The sequence below is a fragment of the Oreochromis niloticus genome, linkage group LG18, assembly GCF_001858045.2.
Source record: "Oreochromis niloticus isolate F11D_XX linkage group LG18, O_niloticus_UMD_NMBU, whole genome shotgun sequence".
Lineage (NCBI taxonomy): Eukaryota > Metazoa > Chordata > Actinopteri > Cichliformes > Cichlidae > Oreochromis > Oreochromis niloticus.
The window spans coordinates 37,607,697-37,623,443 of NC_031982.2; the positions used below are offsets into that span (position 1 = coordinate 37,607,697).

The following is a 15,747-nucleotide window of genomic DNA, read 5'->3' on the forward strand; positions in this document are numbered from 1 at the left end:
AACAGCTTTTGAGCTGTATGCAAACTTTTCCTGCTAAGTAGATATTTTTTTTTAATGTCTACAGATTAGTTTGAAGTCTCAAATAAAAACCTCATTTAAACACAAAATCTGTATTTTCACATCACTGAGGAGATGAGGAGTACAGAGAGTTTAACTTCAGGTTAAATGCTTTATTTAATACTTGCCGAACAGCAGCTACAAGAAATGAAAATTGTTTATACCTGCCTACCTATCTGTGTACCTGAGATTCGCACAGCAGGTCTTGATTCTTAAACAATTTAAAAAAATAACATTAAATTAATCTAAATGCACTAAATCAGCCAAACAAAACATATATTAATGTAAAAAACAAAAGAAAAAACACCCACCCTAATAAAAATGTCAAACTCATTTAACCAGATAAAAAAGAGCAACTGTTGTGACAGAAATGTGACTTTCAAGTTGACACAGCTCACTAAGCCAATAATTGTGCATCAAAAGTAAACCTCTTTGTGTGAGTTCTCATGTGGCCCCACAAATGAGTTCTAGAATTATACATTTTCCCACATGTTTTACAGCGATACGGTTTCTCACCTGTGTGAGTTTTCATGTGTTTCGATAAAGAGCAAGTATATCCAAACATCTTCCCACATGTTTTACAAGTAAATGGCTTCTCACCTGTGTGAGTTCTCGTGTGCTTCAGTAAATCACTATTATATGAAAACATTTTCCCACATGTTGTACAAGAAAAAGGTTTCTTACCCGTGTGACCTGTTGTGTGCTTTGACAAAGAACTAGAAGATATAAACCTTTTCCCACACATTTTACAAGAGAATGGCTTCTCACCTGTGTGGATTCTATAATGTTTTTTCATTTCAGAATTATACTTAAAGGTTTTTTCACAAATATCACATTTTAAAGACTTTTTACTTTTATCAGAGCTCCACCAACTCCTTGACATAGTGGGATCTTCTGCATTGTTGTGACTTCTGGTTTTTTTTCTAGTTGATCCTGAATTGACTTCCTTCCTTCCTCCCCGATCTCGGCTCTCAGCTACAGCCGTGCTGTGAGAAAGGAGCTGCTCTCTGTCTGGGTCATTTTGGTCACCTTTGTAACAAGCAGCAGTCACCATAAAGGTATCAGTCTCCTCCTTCAGAACAAGCTGTTCTCCCTCCTGACTGTTGCAGACTTCCTCCTCTTCCTTTTTAATATGAGGAAGATTTGGATCCTCCTGGTTCAGACTGGAGTTCTTCTGGTTACAGAGCTGCTCCTCCATGAGAGCCTCCTCCTCCTTAAAGACATGTTGCTGTGGGAGATCTTGAGGGACAAAAGGAGAAGACACAAAGAAAACTGATATGACACACACACAAACAAAAACACACATCTGAGCAAATTACTGCCAGTGGCATTAATGCCACATTAATGCCACTGTTTTGCACATGTCAAACTACCAACCTCTGTATATTTTATATATTTTATTTTATTGTTTACTCTATTTAATTTGTAAAATATGTATATATACCCACACACACACACATAGAAAAACATATTTAGTATACACATCCAGTAATGCATATACTCTTATATATTGTACATATATTTATTACTCAGATTTAGCCATTCTTATATCTTGCTCGTTTTACGTTATTGTATTTTTGCACAACTCTGTTGCTTGAGAAGCTCGCACACAAGAATTTCACTCGCATGTACTGTACCAGTGTACCTGCACATGTGATGTGACAATAAAAGTGATTTGATTTGAAATACACTGTCAAATACTGCAGTAAGGGTGGACTACAAGCCACTGTTGAAAATAAGAACAACCCCAGGTTTCTCTTCAGCACTGTAGCCAGGCTGAGAAAAAGTCAGAGCTCTACTGAGCCAACCATCCCTTTAACTAGGACTGGGCGATATGACCAAAAATTCATATCTCGATATTTTTTTAAAGCCATAAAGTAAGAACAAAAAGAGAGTTCTTAGTCAAAGCTGTGTCCCAGATGTCACACAGGCACTTTTATTAACATACAGCATAGATGTACATGAAAAAAACTACTCAAAAATAAATTATGAGCATTTATTAAATAATGATGCTCTATAAATAAAAGAAAACTATGTTGTTTTGTGCATAACAAAGAGCTCACAATTGTGCAGTCAAAATGTAAACTAACAGACGCTGAGCATAATAACAAAGACAGATTTCACAGCTGCTCTGTTCCCAACTTCTACTGTGTGACTGACAGCCTGGAGTTTGAAATCCGCTTCGTAACCATGTCTCTGAACAGGAGCCATTTATGGTCCTTATACACACACAATACGGTAATTGTGTGGATGCCCTCAAAGGCATCCACACTATTGAGTTCCTGTTTCTCTTTAAACTTTATTCTTCAAGTTGCTCCCCTGTTTTTCGGCACTTAACTACTTCCTCAGTTTTCAGCCGATTTTCTCCGTTCAAACTCTAAACTGTTCTGCTCTTTCTGCCAATTCCAGCTATGACTTTTGGTGTTTATTACTATTATACTTTTTAAAATATCACACTTTTTTCCTTTAATTTGTCCCATTGAAATGAATGGGAAACTTACACAATTCTGCTAAAACTTGCTTGTTTTTGAAACTTAACTACTTCCTCATACTTTCACCCAGAAACTCCATTCAAACTTTAAAATGTTCTCAGATTATTGGGCTATTCCTATGTGATTCAGCTTTTTCAGATCTTCTACCGTTTTAATTTTATACCTCTTTAAGTTTTCAGTTGCAAAATTGTGATTTTTCAGAAAATACATGCGTTGCTATGGTTGCTATGCAATTAACTCACAGTGAGCACTGGTCCTTTCTGAAACTTCTCTTCATGTCCGAACAACTCCTTGCTGCTCACTCAATTTTCACTCAACCCCCACAAATTATACATCAAAACGTAGGAATTTTTGCTGGCTTTCAGACAATGTCACTATCATTATTGTGAGATTTACCATTTTTTTGCAATTTGCCTCAAAGTGACACAAGGTCTGAAAACTCCCCATTCAAAGTCTATGGGGAGGTTGTGAAATTCAGAGCTGAAATTCTGTAACAGGATGCATTTTCAAATCGTCATATCTCTTTAACAAAGCAAAGTTAGGACATGAGGCTTGTGCCAATATATCTTCAGACACTGCTGACACTCACAGTGGAAGCAGTTTTTACAATTATCTTACCGTTGAGCAATGAATTACGTTTGTTTGAGGGGTGGAAATCTGTCTTCCTCTCAGTTTTCAAACTCCGAAAATGAAGCCGTTTCTTCTCTCGTCATATCTCCGCGACGGAGGTACAAAGAGCTATGAAAATCGCAGTCAAAGTACACCAAAGTCTGCTGATTCACCCAGTTCAAGAATTATGCTGCTAGCCCTCCTAGTTTTTGAGTTACACGACGTTTTGTAACTCCAAAAAACGGCGTTTTTCGCCTCTCACCGTGATCCATTTTTTGACTGGTCATGTCTGTGTTTTTCAGACACCCGCCCCCTTCCCAGGTGGTGCAATCAGTAATGACACGGGTCTGCAGCTCAAAGGTCGTGGGTTCAATCCCACCTTGTTCAACATTTTTTTTTCACTACAAATTTATACACTATCACAGACCTGTAATTTATATTGCGAATTTATTACAATTCTGCAAAGTTTTATGATTTTAGCAGCTTTTCTAATTTGGACCTCAGATTCTTGTTAACGCTCCATGGCAGAAATACATACAAGTACACAGCCTGATGAAGCAGACAGAGGCAGTACCTCTGATTGGTGAAATTGAGCAGAAGCAGGTTGTTCTGCTTCTTTTCAGCAGAAAGTTTGCGTTTTCACCTCTTATCAGCACAAATGTCAGCCACTTCTGCTGTTTTTATCAGAATTTTCAGCTTTTTCACCTTTTTTCAGTTATGTGAGAACCAGTTTGGCTCAATGAGTAGCTGAAAAATTTCAGCCTCTTCTGCTCTTTCAGAAGAATTTCAGCTTTTTCACCTCTTTTCACAACAATTCAGCTTCTTCGGCCCCCCCTGCATATTTTTTCTCTCATCATATCTCTTGGTGGGACAAGAACTGCTTTGGCTCAGTGAGATGAACAGCTTCTGTGATTGCTTCTTTCCGTCTTTTCAGCAGAAATTCTGCTGATTTACCTCTTTTCAGCGCAATGTTCTTCTTCTTTCCATCTTTTCTGCAGAAATTCTGCTGATTCACCTCTTTTCTGCAAATTTTTCAGCTTTTCACTTCTTCTCAGCACACAACTCAGCAGCTTCTGCTCATTTAGCAAAATTGTCAGTTTCTCCATCTCTTGTGTTTGTCGGAACAAGTTTAGTTCAGTGAGATGAGTAGCTGCCTTGAGAACAGAAAGGCCAGGTTCAAATCCCGGTCATGGGATTTGAACACCTGTTTTCAGCACAAATCTCAGCTTTTTAGCTGTTTTAAGCAGAAACCTGTTTTCAGCAGAGAAACTTTTTTAACTCAATTTCAGCTTTTTCACCCCTTTTCAGCAAAATTTTCAGTTTCCCAGCTTTTTCAGCTATTTTCAGCAAAAACATCTTTTCAGCAGAATTCTGAAAAGAGTTCTGCAGAACACTTTTCAGCAGAAATTCTGCTGATTGAACTCTTTTCACCAGAATTTTCACCTCTTTTCAGCCCAAATTCTGCTTATTCACCTCTTCTGCAAAATTTTCTGCCTTTTCACCTCTTATCAGCACAATTCTCAGCAGCTTCTGATAATTTCAGCAGAATTGTCAGTCTGTCCACCTTTCTCTGTCAGAATGAGTTTGGGTCAGTGAGATGAGTAGCTGCCTTGAGCCATGGAGGGCCAGGTTCGAATCCTGCTCAGGGTGGCATTTTTTTTTCACCACCATACAACTTTTTGCAACTTTTCATCTTTTTCAGATTTTCAGCAGACAGCTTCAGCGTTAAGGCATCCACACAGCATTTTCGCAGGAAATGCAAATTTTTCTAGTATTACGTTGAAGCACAGTACGTATCACTCCGCGAGGCTCCTCGGTAGCCGTAATGCTCCGACAATCCATCAAGCGGTGCAGCTCCGTAGCTTACCAAAGTCGTACTAAAACATTTTTTGACAGACTGCTGAGCGCTGTGTATCACATAAAATCGGTTCGCGGTCATCAAGCACAACCAGAATTCATACAAAGGCGCGCAGTCAACTTTTGAGAGAATGAAAGGATTTCAGGCCGTGCATGGCGTTAGCGTGGTTAGCTTGTTAACACGTTGACGCCATCCAGCCCCACGCACGGGGCGATGCGCAGTAACTCGTTAACAGACATTTGCCGTGTCCATCTTGTCGCTGCCTGCAGGTGAAGCGATGGGGGAGGAGGGGGAGTTGTGTTCAGTGAAGGAGAGGCGAGGTCGAGTAACGTTGCGTAAAGACAAAAGTGGACGAAAGAGAGGCAAAGTTGCGGCTCCGCAACTATAATTATAACGTAACATAGACGATATCGATATAAAGGATATTGTCACATCTTGTATCTCGTATAAAAATATATCGATATTTTTAAAAAAACTCGATACATCGCCCAGCTCTACCTTTAACATTAATGACTTTATGAACTTCCTCACAAATAAAATTTTAACAATTAGAAAAATTGTTAAAATTCCTTATTTTCTTCAATCAGTGACGAATGGTAAGATGTTCTGGCTTTGCGGAGGGCTTTCTTATAAAGCAGCAAACTATTTCTCCAGGCTAAATGATGATCTTCTAAATTTGTGACACGCCATTTCCTCTCCAGCTTACGAGTTATCTGCCTTAGGCTACGTGTTTGAGAATTATACCACGGAGTCAGGGACTTCTGATTTGAGGCTCTCTTTTTCCTACTGGTAGTTAGAATGACTCGGGGGTGTTGGTTCATATAATCTAACATAATCATCCTGCTGCAACCAGGTTTCTGTAAGGCAGAGTAAATCGATTTGTTAATCAATTATTAAGTCATGTACTAACAGAGACTTGGAGGAGAGAGACCTAATATTTAATAATCCACATTTCACTGTTTTACTCTTTGGTTCAGATGTGGATACTGTATTGTTCTTTGTGATTTTTTATGTTTAAGTTGTTTGTTGCTGGTTTTTAGTTTGTTTTTTGTCTGTTTGGGAGCTGACACAGTCTCAATTGAGATGGGTTTTTTGGGGGGGTAGCAGGAGGAGAGAAGCTGCAGAGAGGCGTGTAAGACTGCAACTCTGCTTCCTGGTCCCAACTCTGGATAGTCATATTTTGGGGGGTTTAATAAATTGGTCCATATTTCTAGAAATGAGAGCTGCTCCATCCAAAGTGGGATGGATGCCGTCTCTCCTAACAAGACCAGGTTTCCTCCAGAAGGTTTGCCAATTATCTATGAAGCCCACATCGTTTCTGGGACACCACTCAGACAGCCAGCAATTTAAGGAGAACATGCGGCTAAACATGTCACTCCTGGTCCGGCCCTGAGTAGCCCTGGATATGGAAGACCCCAAAAAATGTCACCAGCACTGAGCCGGAGGATCCAGTTGGCTGTCCGTCAAGACACTGGACACTGCTTGACCCAAATTGAGACCGTTACTGATGCCGACTGCAGCCCCATAACGATCAGACGGCATCTGAGACTGAAGAGCTTCAAAAACTAAAAAGTTTTATTCTATGATGAGAACAAATGTGACCTTGATGGTCCTGATGGTTGCCAACATTACTGGCATGACAAGCAGATCCCACCTGAGTTGTTTTCCATGCACTACAGTGGAGGGGGCGCCATGATGAGCTGGGGTGTTTTTTCCTTCAGTGGAACAGAGCTTCAGGAGGTGCAGGGGGCGTCAAACGGCTGCTGGTTATGTCCAGCTGTTGCAGGGAGCATCCCTCATGACTCAGGGCCCTCGTCTGTGTGGTAACGGCTGGGTTTTTCAACAGGACAACGCTACTGTACACAATGCCAGCAGGACAAGGAGAATAACATCACTCTTTTGGATGTGCGTGTTCCCCTGATCTAAATCCAATTGAGAACTTTTGAGAACTTTTACAAAAATGGACGCGAGTTCCAGGCAGTAGATGCCTTCGTGCGGCCGTCTTCGACCCTCACAGACACATTCCTGCTCACCTCATGGAAACGCTTGCATCAATCATGCCGCAACAACTTTTTGAAGTGATCAACAATAATGGTGGAGCTGCTCATTATTAGAGCAGGGCGATACGACTAAAAATATTTATCACGATATACATTTGAAAATTTGTGATAATATAAACTGATGATATAATTGACACTAGACAAAATACTTTACAACTCCACAACTTTATTAGTGCAAAAACAAAAAAAACCCATCAATGTATTTTCACTTAAACAAGCAGCTGTTTATGTGCATTAAAGTTATATAAAAATTTAACAGTGCAAATGCAAATTCCTCGCAGACAGTTTAACCAAAAGGCATTTCCAGTGGAAACTGGCCGACATATCATCAGCATAACCATGTATAATATCCACAAAACTTAAAAAGAGGTTATACACACACCATTAGGGCTGCCACAAACGATTATTTTGATAGTCGACTAGTCACCAATTATTTTTGCGATTAGTCGACTAATCAGATCATGCATCCATTGGACGTAAAATGTACAGCTTATTGCACCAGCATGCGTCTGCTCTTATATAACTATCATTAGCTTACAGCTTGAAGTGTTTAAGGTCTGTGCTAACTAAAAATAAAGACAAGATGATTTTAGTGATGATTTTAGTTTTAGTTTAGTTTAGATTTTAGTTTATTACACTTTTAATGAAATTTGCAGATTGTTTCAGTGAAGTTTAATAAACTCAGCCGTCTGCTCCTTGCTATCTAAAATATAACAGGACACCGGAGTATATTCTCGAGCATCTCACACTTCTGATAATCAGTCGTCTGCTTGACGTTTATTCATCTGTGCAAAAACTATAACTTTATTTCTCAGCCAAACCGATTTACACAGGAACAAATAAAATACTAAAAAAAAGCCAAACAATAACATTTTTAAGTTATCTAAGTGACTTATATTACATGTTTAACCTGAGTAGCGAAAGACCGCGGTGGGTTTGAAAACGATTTGCCGGGAGTCCGGTGTTCTCACCGGCTCTAGTGAGCCTTGCCCCCGGCTCGCTATCGAGCTGGTGGGTAACAGACGTCTCCGAAAACGTCGGAGCGCTTTTGAAAATATGTGGTGTCTTGATAAACTGAGCAGATATTTGAGGTTTACACAGCTACATTCTCACCTGAAAATATGTTAAACGTTTATTTTGTGACCCAGAAAGAATAATAAGAGTAATATTAAAACTAACTAGCTGCCGCCATTGTTGAAAACTTAGCTGGGCCATGCTATGAATTCTGGGACACAGTTTCTTCTTCTTCGGGGTTTAACGGCAGCTGGCATCCTTGTACATGCAGTGCTGCCATCTTCTGTTTCAGTCCGTTATTACACTCTTAAATCCTACTACTTATTCCTGCGTCTTTTGTGATCTTACAAAGCTTCAAACGACGCGTCGACTATTAAATCAGTCGTCGACGATTTTAATAGTCAACGTAATCGTGACTAGTCGACTAATCGTGGCAGCCCTACACACCATACGGTAATATTATGTTGAAGCACAGTACGTATCACTCCACGAGGCTCCTGCCTACGATAGCCGTAACCAGGGCTCTAGAGTGCGACCAATTTGGTCGCAAATGCGACCAAATTTTTCAGTGGTGCGACTAAAAAAAATATATTTGGTCGCACCAGTGCGACCAAATATTTTCGGGTAACAAAAAATTAAAAAAAATTTCTGCAACTCTCTGTGTGGTCAACAACAGACACACATTATGCCAATACTAAACCAATCAGAGATAGTCAGGGGCGGGACCTCTCTGATTGGCCGTGGTCCAGTTGAAAGTGCAGGTGGAAGAGTGAGGTGAGTAGCTTTAATAAGGCGATATCAATTCATTAACGGATTCCACACAAAGACGTAAACACAGAGCGACCCGACGCATCAGAATCAGCTTTGTCTTTCTCGGCTTTCTCACCCCACGGCCCGAACACGGACACGCTGTCGGAGCTCAGCGATTCTGATGCGTCGGGTCCGCGCTGTGTTTCCATCTTTTTGCGCTGATTCTGAGCTGCAGGTTTTGTCTCTCCAACCAAAATTCGCCGAGCCAGCAGCAAAAGAAGCAGCAAACTACGCTTCACATTTGATCAATGTCGTCATGAATTCCCTCTGACTTTTGCTGTTTTGCTTCCACCACGATAAAAATCACACTTCATGCACAGCTCCCTCTCTCTCTCTCTCTCTCTCTCTGTACTTCAAGAACAGTTTCCCGTCTCAAATCTCTGTTTTCTGCATTATTCATTCGCTTATTACCCACCAGTCTACCGTTGTTTACAGCGCTGTCGGCCGCTGTCTTTTTCTTTTCTTTTTCTTTTTTCACTTAAATGACCTCGGACAAGAAAGCCTAATTTCTGCTGTTCAATACTGAAGAAATTTAAACTTCTTAAAATTATGCAAAATTGCAGAATATTTTTAAGGTTATCTGCTATAAAACGCCAGACCAGGAAAATCTCCTTCATGTTTTTCTGTGTTTTATTCTCAGTTACTTTGACACAAAGACATCTGCTGTGATGTTCACAATTCTGATGAAGTCTCACATGTATCAGTGCTGATAAATGATCAGAATTATAATATTTCTGACTGTCTGAGGCTAAATTGAATTGAATCAGGACTTTGAGAACCGGAATTGAATGGATTATAGAAATCAGTGATGATACCCAGCCCTAGTGAGCAGCCTAGGCCTGACAGAAGTGGATGTAGCTGTGGGTAATAAGAGAAGATGAAAAGAACTATTGATAACTTTTGTGTTAAGTTAAGGACTGATCCTTCTGAAATTCATAGCCAGCTCTGACATGGTGCCATCAATCTTTGAATGCTGAAAAAACAGCAGTGTATCCAGGAAACACATTATATGCTGCAATAAATGCACTGCCCAAGTGTCCCCTCTCCCCACTGCCTTTCAGCAGCAGGCAGCAGCAAACAGGTCGTCAGAGGAGCCAAGATGATGATTAAGTTTAACATTTTCTACAATATTGACAAAGCACTTTAAGCACAAGTTTGTTAGTTAATAATTTAGAAATGAATATTGTCTGTATGGACTTCCCCCCCAAAGAAAGTGCACATGTAAAACTGCGGTGTTAAGCAATGCGGTTGAAAAATTTGAGTGCGCCTAACTTTTGTGCCGGTATGCCTAAATTTTTAAAGTTAGGCGTACCGGTGCGCCCATGGCAAAAAGTTAGTCTAGAGCCCTGGCCGTAACGCTCCGATAATCCATCAAGCGGTGCGGCTTCGTAGTTTAGCAAAGTCGTACTAAAACATTTGACAGATTTTCGTGTACCACATAAAATCGTTTCGAGGTCAGTAAACACAACCAGAGTTCATACATAAGGCACACGGGATTATAAGGGGCGCTGTCGACTTTCAGAAAAATCAAAGGATTGATTTTAAGTGTGCCGTATTTTCCAAAAACACGGTAATAACGACGGCCCGCTAGCATGCGCTACCAAAAATAGTGCTTTGTTGTGTATCTGATGGACGAAAGTTAAGCCAGTTCTCAACGATCCGCTTTCGTCCTTCTCACTCTCTATCGCCGCCATGCTTTTTCCACCATGTGCGTATGAAAACAAAGGCACTGCGCATTTACCCATATTCTATCGCGATATTTCATTTTCTTATGGTTGCCCAACATTATACCGGTATTACTGTGAACAGTATGATATGGCCCAGCCCTACTCATTACTGAGGTCATGTTTGGAACTTTATGGTTCATGGGGGTTTTTTGGAGGTGTGCTCCCAAACTTTTGATCAGCTGTAGAACAGCCTGTTTCAGTTTAAGTGCTGTTTTCAATAAATTGCATGCTCAAAATGTGTGTCTCACTCACATTTCTTCTTGTTCCATGTTGAAGCTCTTGGAACCGTGTTAAGATCCAACCATGCAAAATATGATTTTTTGCCATTTTTCAAGTGGTCTTAAACTTTTGATTGGGACTGTATATCACAACCAGACCATTTATCATTTAACTTTAAAGGAGTATGTGGTGGCTCCAATAAAGAAAAGTGAGCATACCAACACTTTGCCCTGTGCTTATTTCGTGCTGCTGAAAAGAGAAGTTATGATGGTGTTGATGTTACTCAATTGTAATAATAATAATTGAGTGCCCAACTTAATAACTCCAGGTCAGTGCCTCAGGTTTCTAAGGAGTTTTTCCTTCCTGTGTCGCCAAGGGCTTCATCATGTTTAAGGGATCAAACAAATACTCTCCTTTTGAATTAAATAATTTAAACTAAAATAAATGAAATAAATGCAGAACAACATGCAGATGTAATCTCTCCAGCATGCCCTCAGTCACAAAAATTATACCTGTGAGGTTCATATAGGCCTAAGTTGGTATGGTGAGATGAACATCTGAAAAATAAAATTTCCTGCTAATGGAAGAGTTAAGAATAAATAAAGCAAAATGAGTGGCGGACTTAGTTTACTTAATTAAACTAAAGCAGGAGCAACAAAACTAACATCATGTACTTCCATCATTGTCCAGCATGAACAGGTTTATTAGAACGAATGTTTTCATGGGGACCTTGTGGTTTACTTTGGTGAGGTCTGTGTCTTCATTCACAGTGAAGAGCTTCCACACTACACCATATTAGCATGAGACTATGAGTGTGCACAACAATTTGGCTGCACCGCTGTGCATGTGTTGCTTATTCAGGAAATGGAGCGGCTCATCAATCAATCAGAAATATGCAAGGCTGACCGGCCAATCAACAGTCACGGGACAGAATGCTGGAAATCAGCTGATTCCGGTCTATGGCCAGTCAACTGGTGCAGCTCTAGTTAAGGGTCCTGGAGGATTTTCATCAAACAGCTGCAATGTAGTAGCAGTTGGATTCATAAGAGTTTCACTGCATCATTCTAGCATGTGGGATAATGAACATTGCAGGGGATTTTATGACTGAGTCACTTTTCCCTTGTTTTGGATCTACTTCTAGGCTGAGATAATAAGACTGTACTCACAGTGCAATGAGATTTAGCGCAACTCCAGTAACTGGTGAAAGTGATTTTTGTGGTGACTGTGGGCAGCACAGTAATAATTATTACTTAATACAAGATTTATTTCCTCACCGAGTGAATGATAGTGAAAACTTTTTCCCAACGCCTCAGCTGTGAAACCACATGATCAAAAGGTATATTTGGATGGCGCAAACAGGAAGCTGCACCTGAAGTGTTTTCACTTATATAGTATAACCAATATAAAACAAAACTAACATTTGGTAATCAGACATTCATACAATGATTACAGTGAGTATACTCCATAACAACGGAGAGATGGATGAGTGTTACTGCAGATACTGCTAACCCCAACCCTCTGTGGAGGATCAGAGTTAAATCCATAAACCTGGACCGTCTACAGTTCACAAGCTGGTGATGACCTAGCATACTCCCCAGATGGTGGACACGTACATGCTCATGCAAGTTAGTCGTGTTAGAGTACTTTGCTCGCACTATACGTCTGCACAAGTGACACCGCTTTGGTTACATCCTTAGGTTTACCTCTTTCACCTGGTTTAAACTAGTTTATTTAAAAACATTTAAAGGAGAAAAAAATCTGTAGATAAATCATGATATACATTTTATTATTGCAGATCAATATTATGTTTCCAACATTTGTCCACACTACATTTTGCTCGACAAAACATTTTAAAATTTTACTTCATCCTCATCATCCTCATCTCTCTCATCATTAATATTCTCATATTAGAAAACTGAAGCAGTAAGAACCAAATGAAGTGCTGCTGCCATGTGACAGACTTTAACTGGATCCTTCTCTTTATTCATGATGTTGATGCAACTTCAACAAGTTTAACAGGAAACACGAAGCTGTTTAAAATGATTCCGCCTAAACAAACTCATTCAGTGATGGATTCAGGTTGGATAAAATACTCAAATCCGGCCTGATTTCAAAGCTCTACGTGAATTATTCTATAGGAATATTCTTTTGGAGCGCAAACACGAAAAGAGGGACAGAGCGGGGAGGAAACGGCCCAGGGTGGACTCCAACCACGACTCTTCCGGGAGCTTTTCGGCACATGGGTCCCCCTCTGAACCAGACTCACAAATATCCAAATCCTAACTTTGTTTCACTAAATAATCAAGAGAGAAAGTTCTGATTAAAGCCTCAAATCCAGGCTGATTTCAGCGCCTGCTGTTTGAATGGAGCACAGTGCAGTCCTGTCCTCTGTTTGCTCTTTGTTAGCTCACATCTCCAAAAAGTCCTCACAATCATAAATGTCCCGCAGAGCTGTGATTAGGATCCTCCCTCAGAGGGACACTCACCTGTCCTGTGCAGCTTGATTTGGGGTTTCCAGGTGATATCCAGCAGTCTGCGCTGACGGTCGATCTCTTCCTCGTACTGGACGATCGTTTTTTCAAACTCCAAGAATATTTGTTCAGCAGCAGCAGTTAGTCGCTCGTTGATAAACTCTCTCAGATACTGAACTGAAGGCATTGTTACTGCCACAGCTCACACAACACAACACAACAGTCTCTGTGCTCAGGCACACACACGTGGGACGGTAATGACGCCTTTGTTTGTTTACTTCCGCCTGTGTCACGCGTTGAGGTTCCGGCAGAGCACGAGTGTTGCCTTTAGTTCCTCTTTAAAGTGTCAGTTTGTTGCAGTAAATGAATAAATGATTGTGAGCAGCAAGGCTGCAGTGAGAAGAGAAAACAGATCCATGAATGAATTAAACTCCATGCAGGCTGTGGAATAAAAATAAAGGAAATTGTTTTCACTGTTTAGCTTTCAGTGCTGACTTTCATTTAGTTAGACATGTTGCTGCACCTCTTTTTGCTTCTATCTCACATTATAGGTGAGTTTAAGAACAGGGATTAAAGTTTAGTTGAAGCTGCTGCATTAAGCAGATATACAGACTGCATTTCACTACTTTTCTTTTCTTTTCTTCTTTTTTGCCTGTCCCTTTTGGATCTTTAGCCATCAGAATTGTTGTCTGAAGGCCAAGAAAGATGCCAAGCGGATTTACTTTACCAAGTGGATCATCATGACCTTGCCATATTGGTCCATTTGATTGACCTTTATTATAATTATGTATTTATTTTATTTTTCGGTTGTTACAGACGGGACAGACATGACTGGGGGATAGGACAGGGAGAAAAAATGAAAGAAAGAGAGGGAGAGAAAGAAAAATAGAGGGGAGACGAGATGGTGAGAAAGGGGGGAAGAGAGAAAAAGAAAAACAACCAAAACACCTGGATCACCTGTATGGAGATAAGAAAAAACAGAAGAGAAAACAAACAAAAAAGAGCAACATGATAAATACAACAACATCACAATAAACTAGCTAACAGTAGATACTAAATATTACATGTTATTGTGCAGCACGCAAGATCGACAGCGCACGCTGTGCTTTGAGGTAGCAGCCAAGAAGGGTGTAGTTTGTGTCTGTGAACACCCGTGTGCACCACGCTTGTATTCAAAAGGTTTCTCCATGTAATGATCTGCTAGGGAGTGTGGGGAGCCATAGCCCCGCCCCCCAGGGCATGAAGCAGGTATGGAGGAGATCCAGGCTCCAGACATCCAGAGGCCCCAGAGAGGCAACTGTGCCACCCTCCTTGGAAGAGCTGAGGAAAGCCCCAAACGAGAGGTCACCCAGCAGCCATGGAGCAGAGGCCAGAGGGGGTTTCAGTGACGTGCCCGCGGGCTCTTCCGGCAGCCTGCTGTGCCAGAGAGAACCGAGCCTCAGGCCCAGAGGCCTGAGGGCACCCCACCCCCGGAAGGGGCCCAGCTGGGCCACAGGCGCCAGCCCCGCCAATCGGCCACCAGAAGTGAGTCGGTACATACATGAGCGCCCAGCCCCAGACACCAAGAACCACCAACACACCAACGTCTGAGGGCATCAGCCACCGGCAGGGAGTGTGGTGAGGGGAGATAGGCCTCCATACCTCGGAGAGCCTGAGATGTTCCCAGAGAGGTGGAGTCTAAGACCCAAGCTGACATATAGACACAGACGAACAGGCGCACGCAGACACAAACGTGCATTCCCACCCCCATATACACAAACAAATACTCGACACTCACCCGACGTGGAGACAGACACAAATAGACACTGTACACACATTCACACTCTCCAAACATACTCTGTATCCCAGGTCCAGGTACCCCTGCCCCCAGAGGGGCAAACCGTACCCAGACCCAGGAGATGTAACCCTTCTCTCTGGGGCGGAGGAAAGCAGACCGCCTCCTTATCTGCAGTAGCAGGGAGGCCCTGCATCCCAGCCCCCCAGCCTCAACGGTTAACAGAACGGGGGTGAGTGAAGACCCCAAACCTCCCTCCGCCCGCTCATATGTAGTGTTGCTGCGTGCTGTTCTAAAGTGCATTTAAAACATAGGAGGGCATGGTGCTTCCTGCCAGAGAGCAGCACGGCTCCTCTCGATTATTACGTTGTAGAAGAGTAAAGGTTCAACATCATCTTTTGGTTCATCCAGCAAAATAAGAATAATTAACAAACTCTGTGTTTTTTGTTCTCATCTTCCTCTTTCATTACTAATAAATTAACATGATTGGAGGAAATGTTCTCTCCTCAGGCACACACTGTCTGATGGTAGCTTCTAGTATCACAACCGAATACAAAAACAGGTTCAGATATGCTTTTTTCCCTGCTGTCAAATAACTGTGTAGTCAGCAGTGACTTCACTGTCACTGGATGATTCCAGTGAATCCTCTCCTCCCC

General features: G+C 41.4%; 1 protein-coding gene across 1 annotated transcript in view; it reads right to left on the bottom strand.

The window, feature by feature from the left end:
* The window catches only part of LOC106097251 (zinc finger protein OZF), a 126,940-nt gene extending 113,324 nt beyond the window's left edge, over positions 1-13,616 (bottom strand). Inside the window, exons 1-2 of the mRNA XM_019363254.2 lie at positions 13,333-13,616; positions 150-1,296 (exon numbers count right to left, since the gene is read on the bottom strand). Of these exons, the coding sequence (XP_019218799.1) occupies positions 455-1,296; positions 13,333-13,504 (1,014 nt within the window). The 5' untranslated portion in view covers positions 13,505-13,616 and the 3' untranslated portion in view covers positions 150-454. Of the gene's footprint in view, positions 1,297-13,332 lie in introns of the transcript that reaches the window.
* Between the last annotated feature and the right edge of the window lie 2,131 nt (positions 13,617-15,747).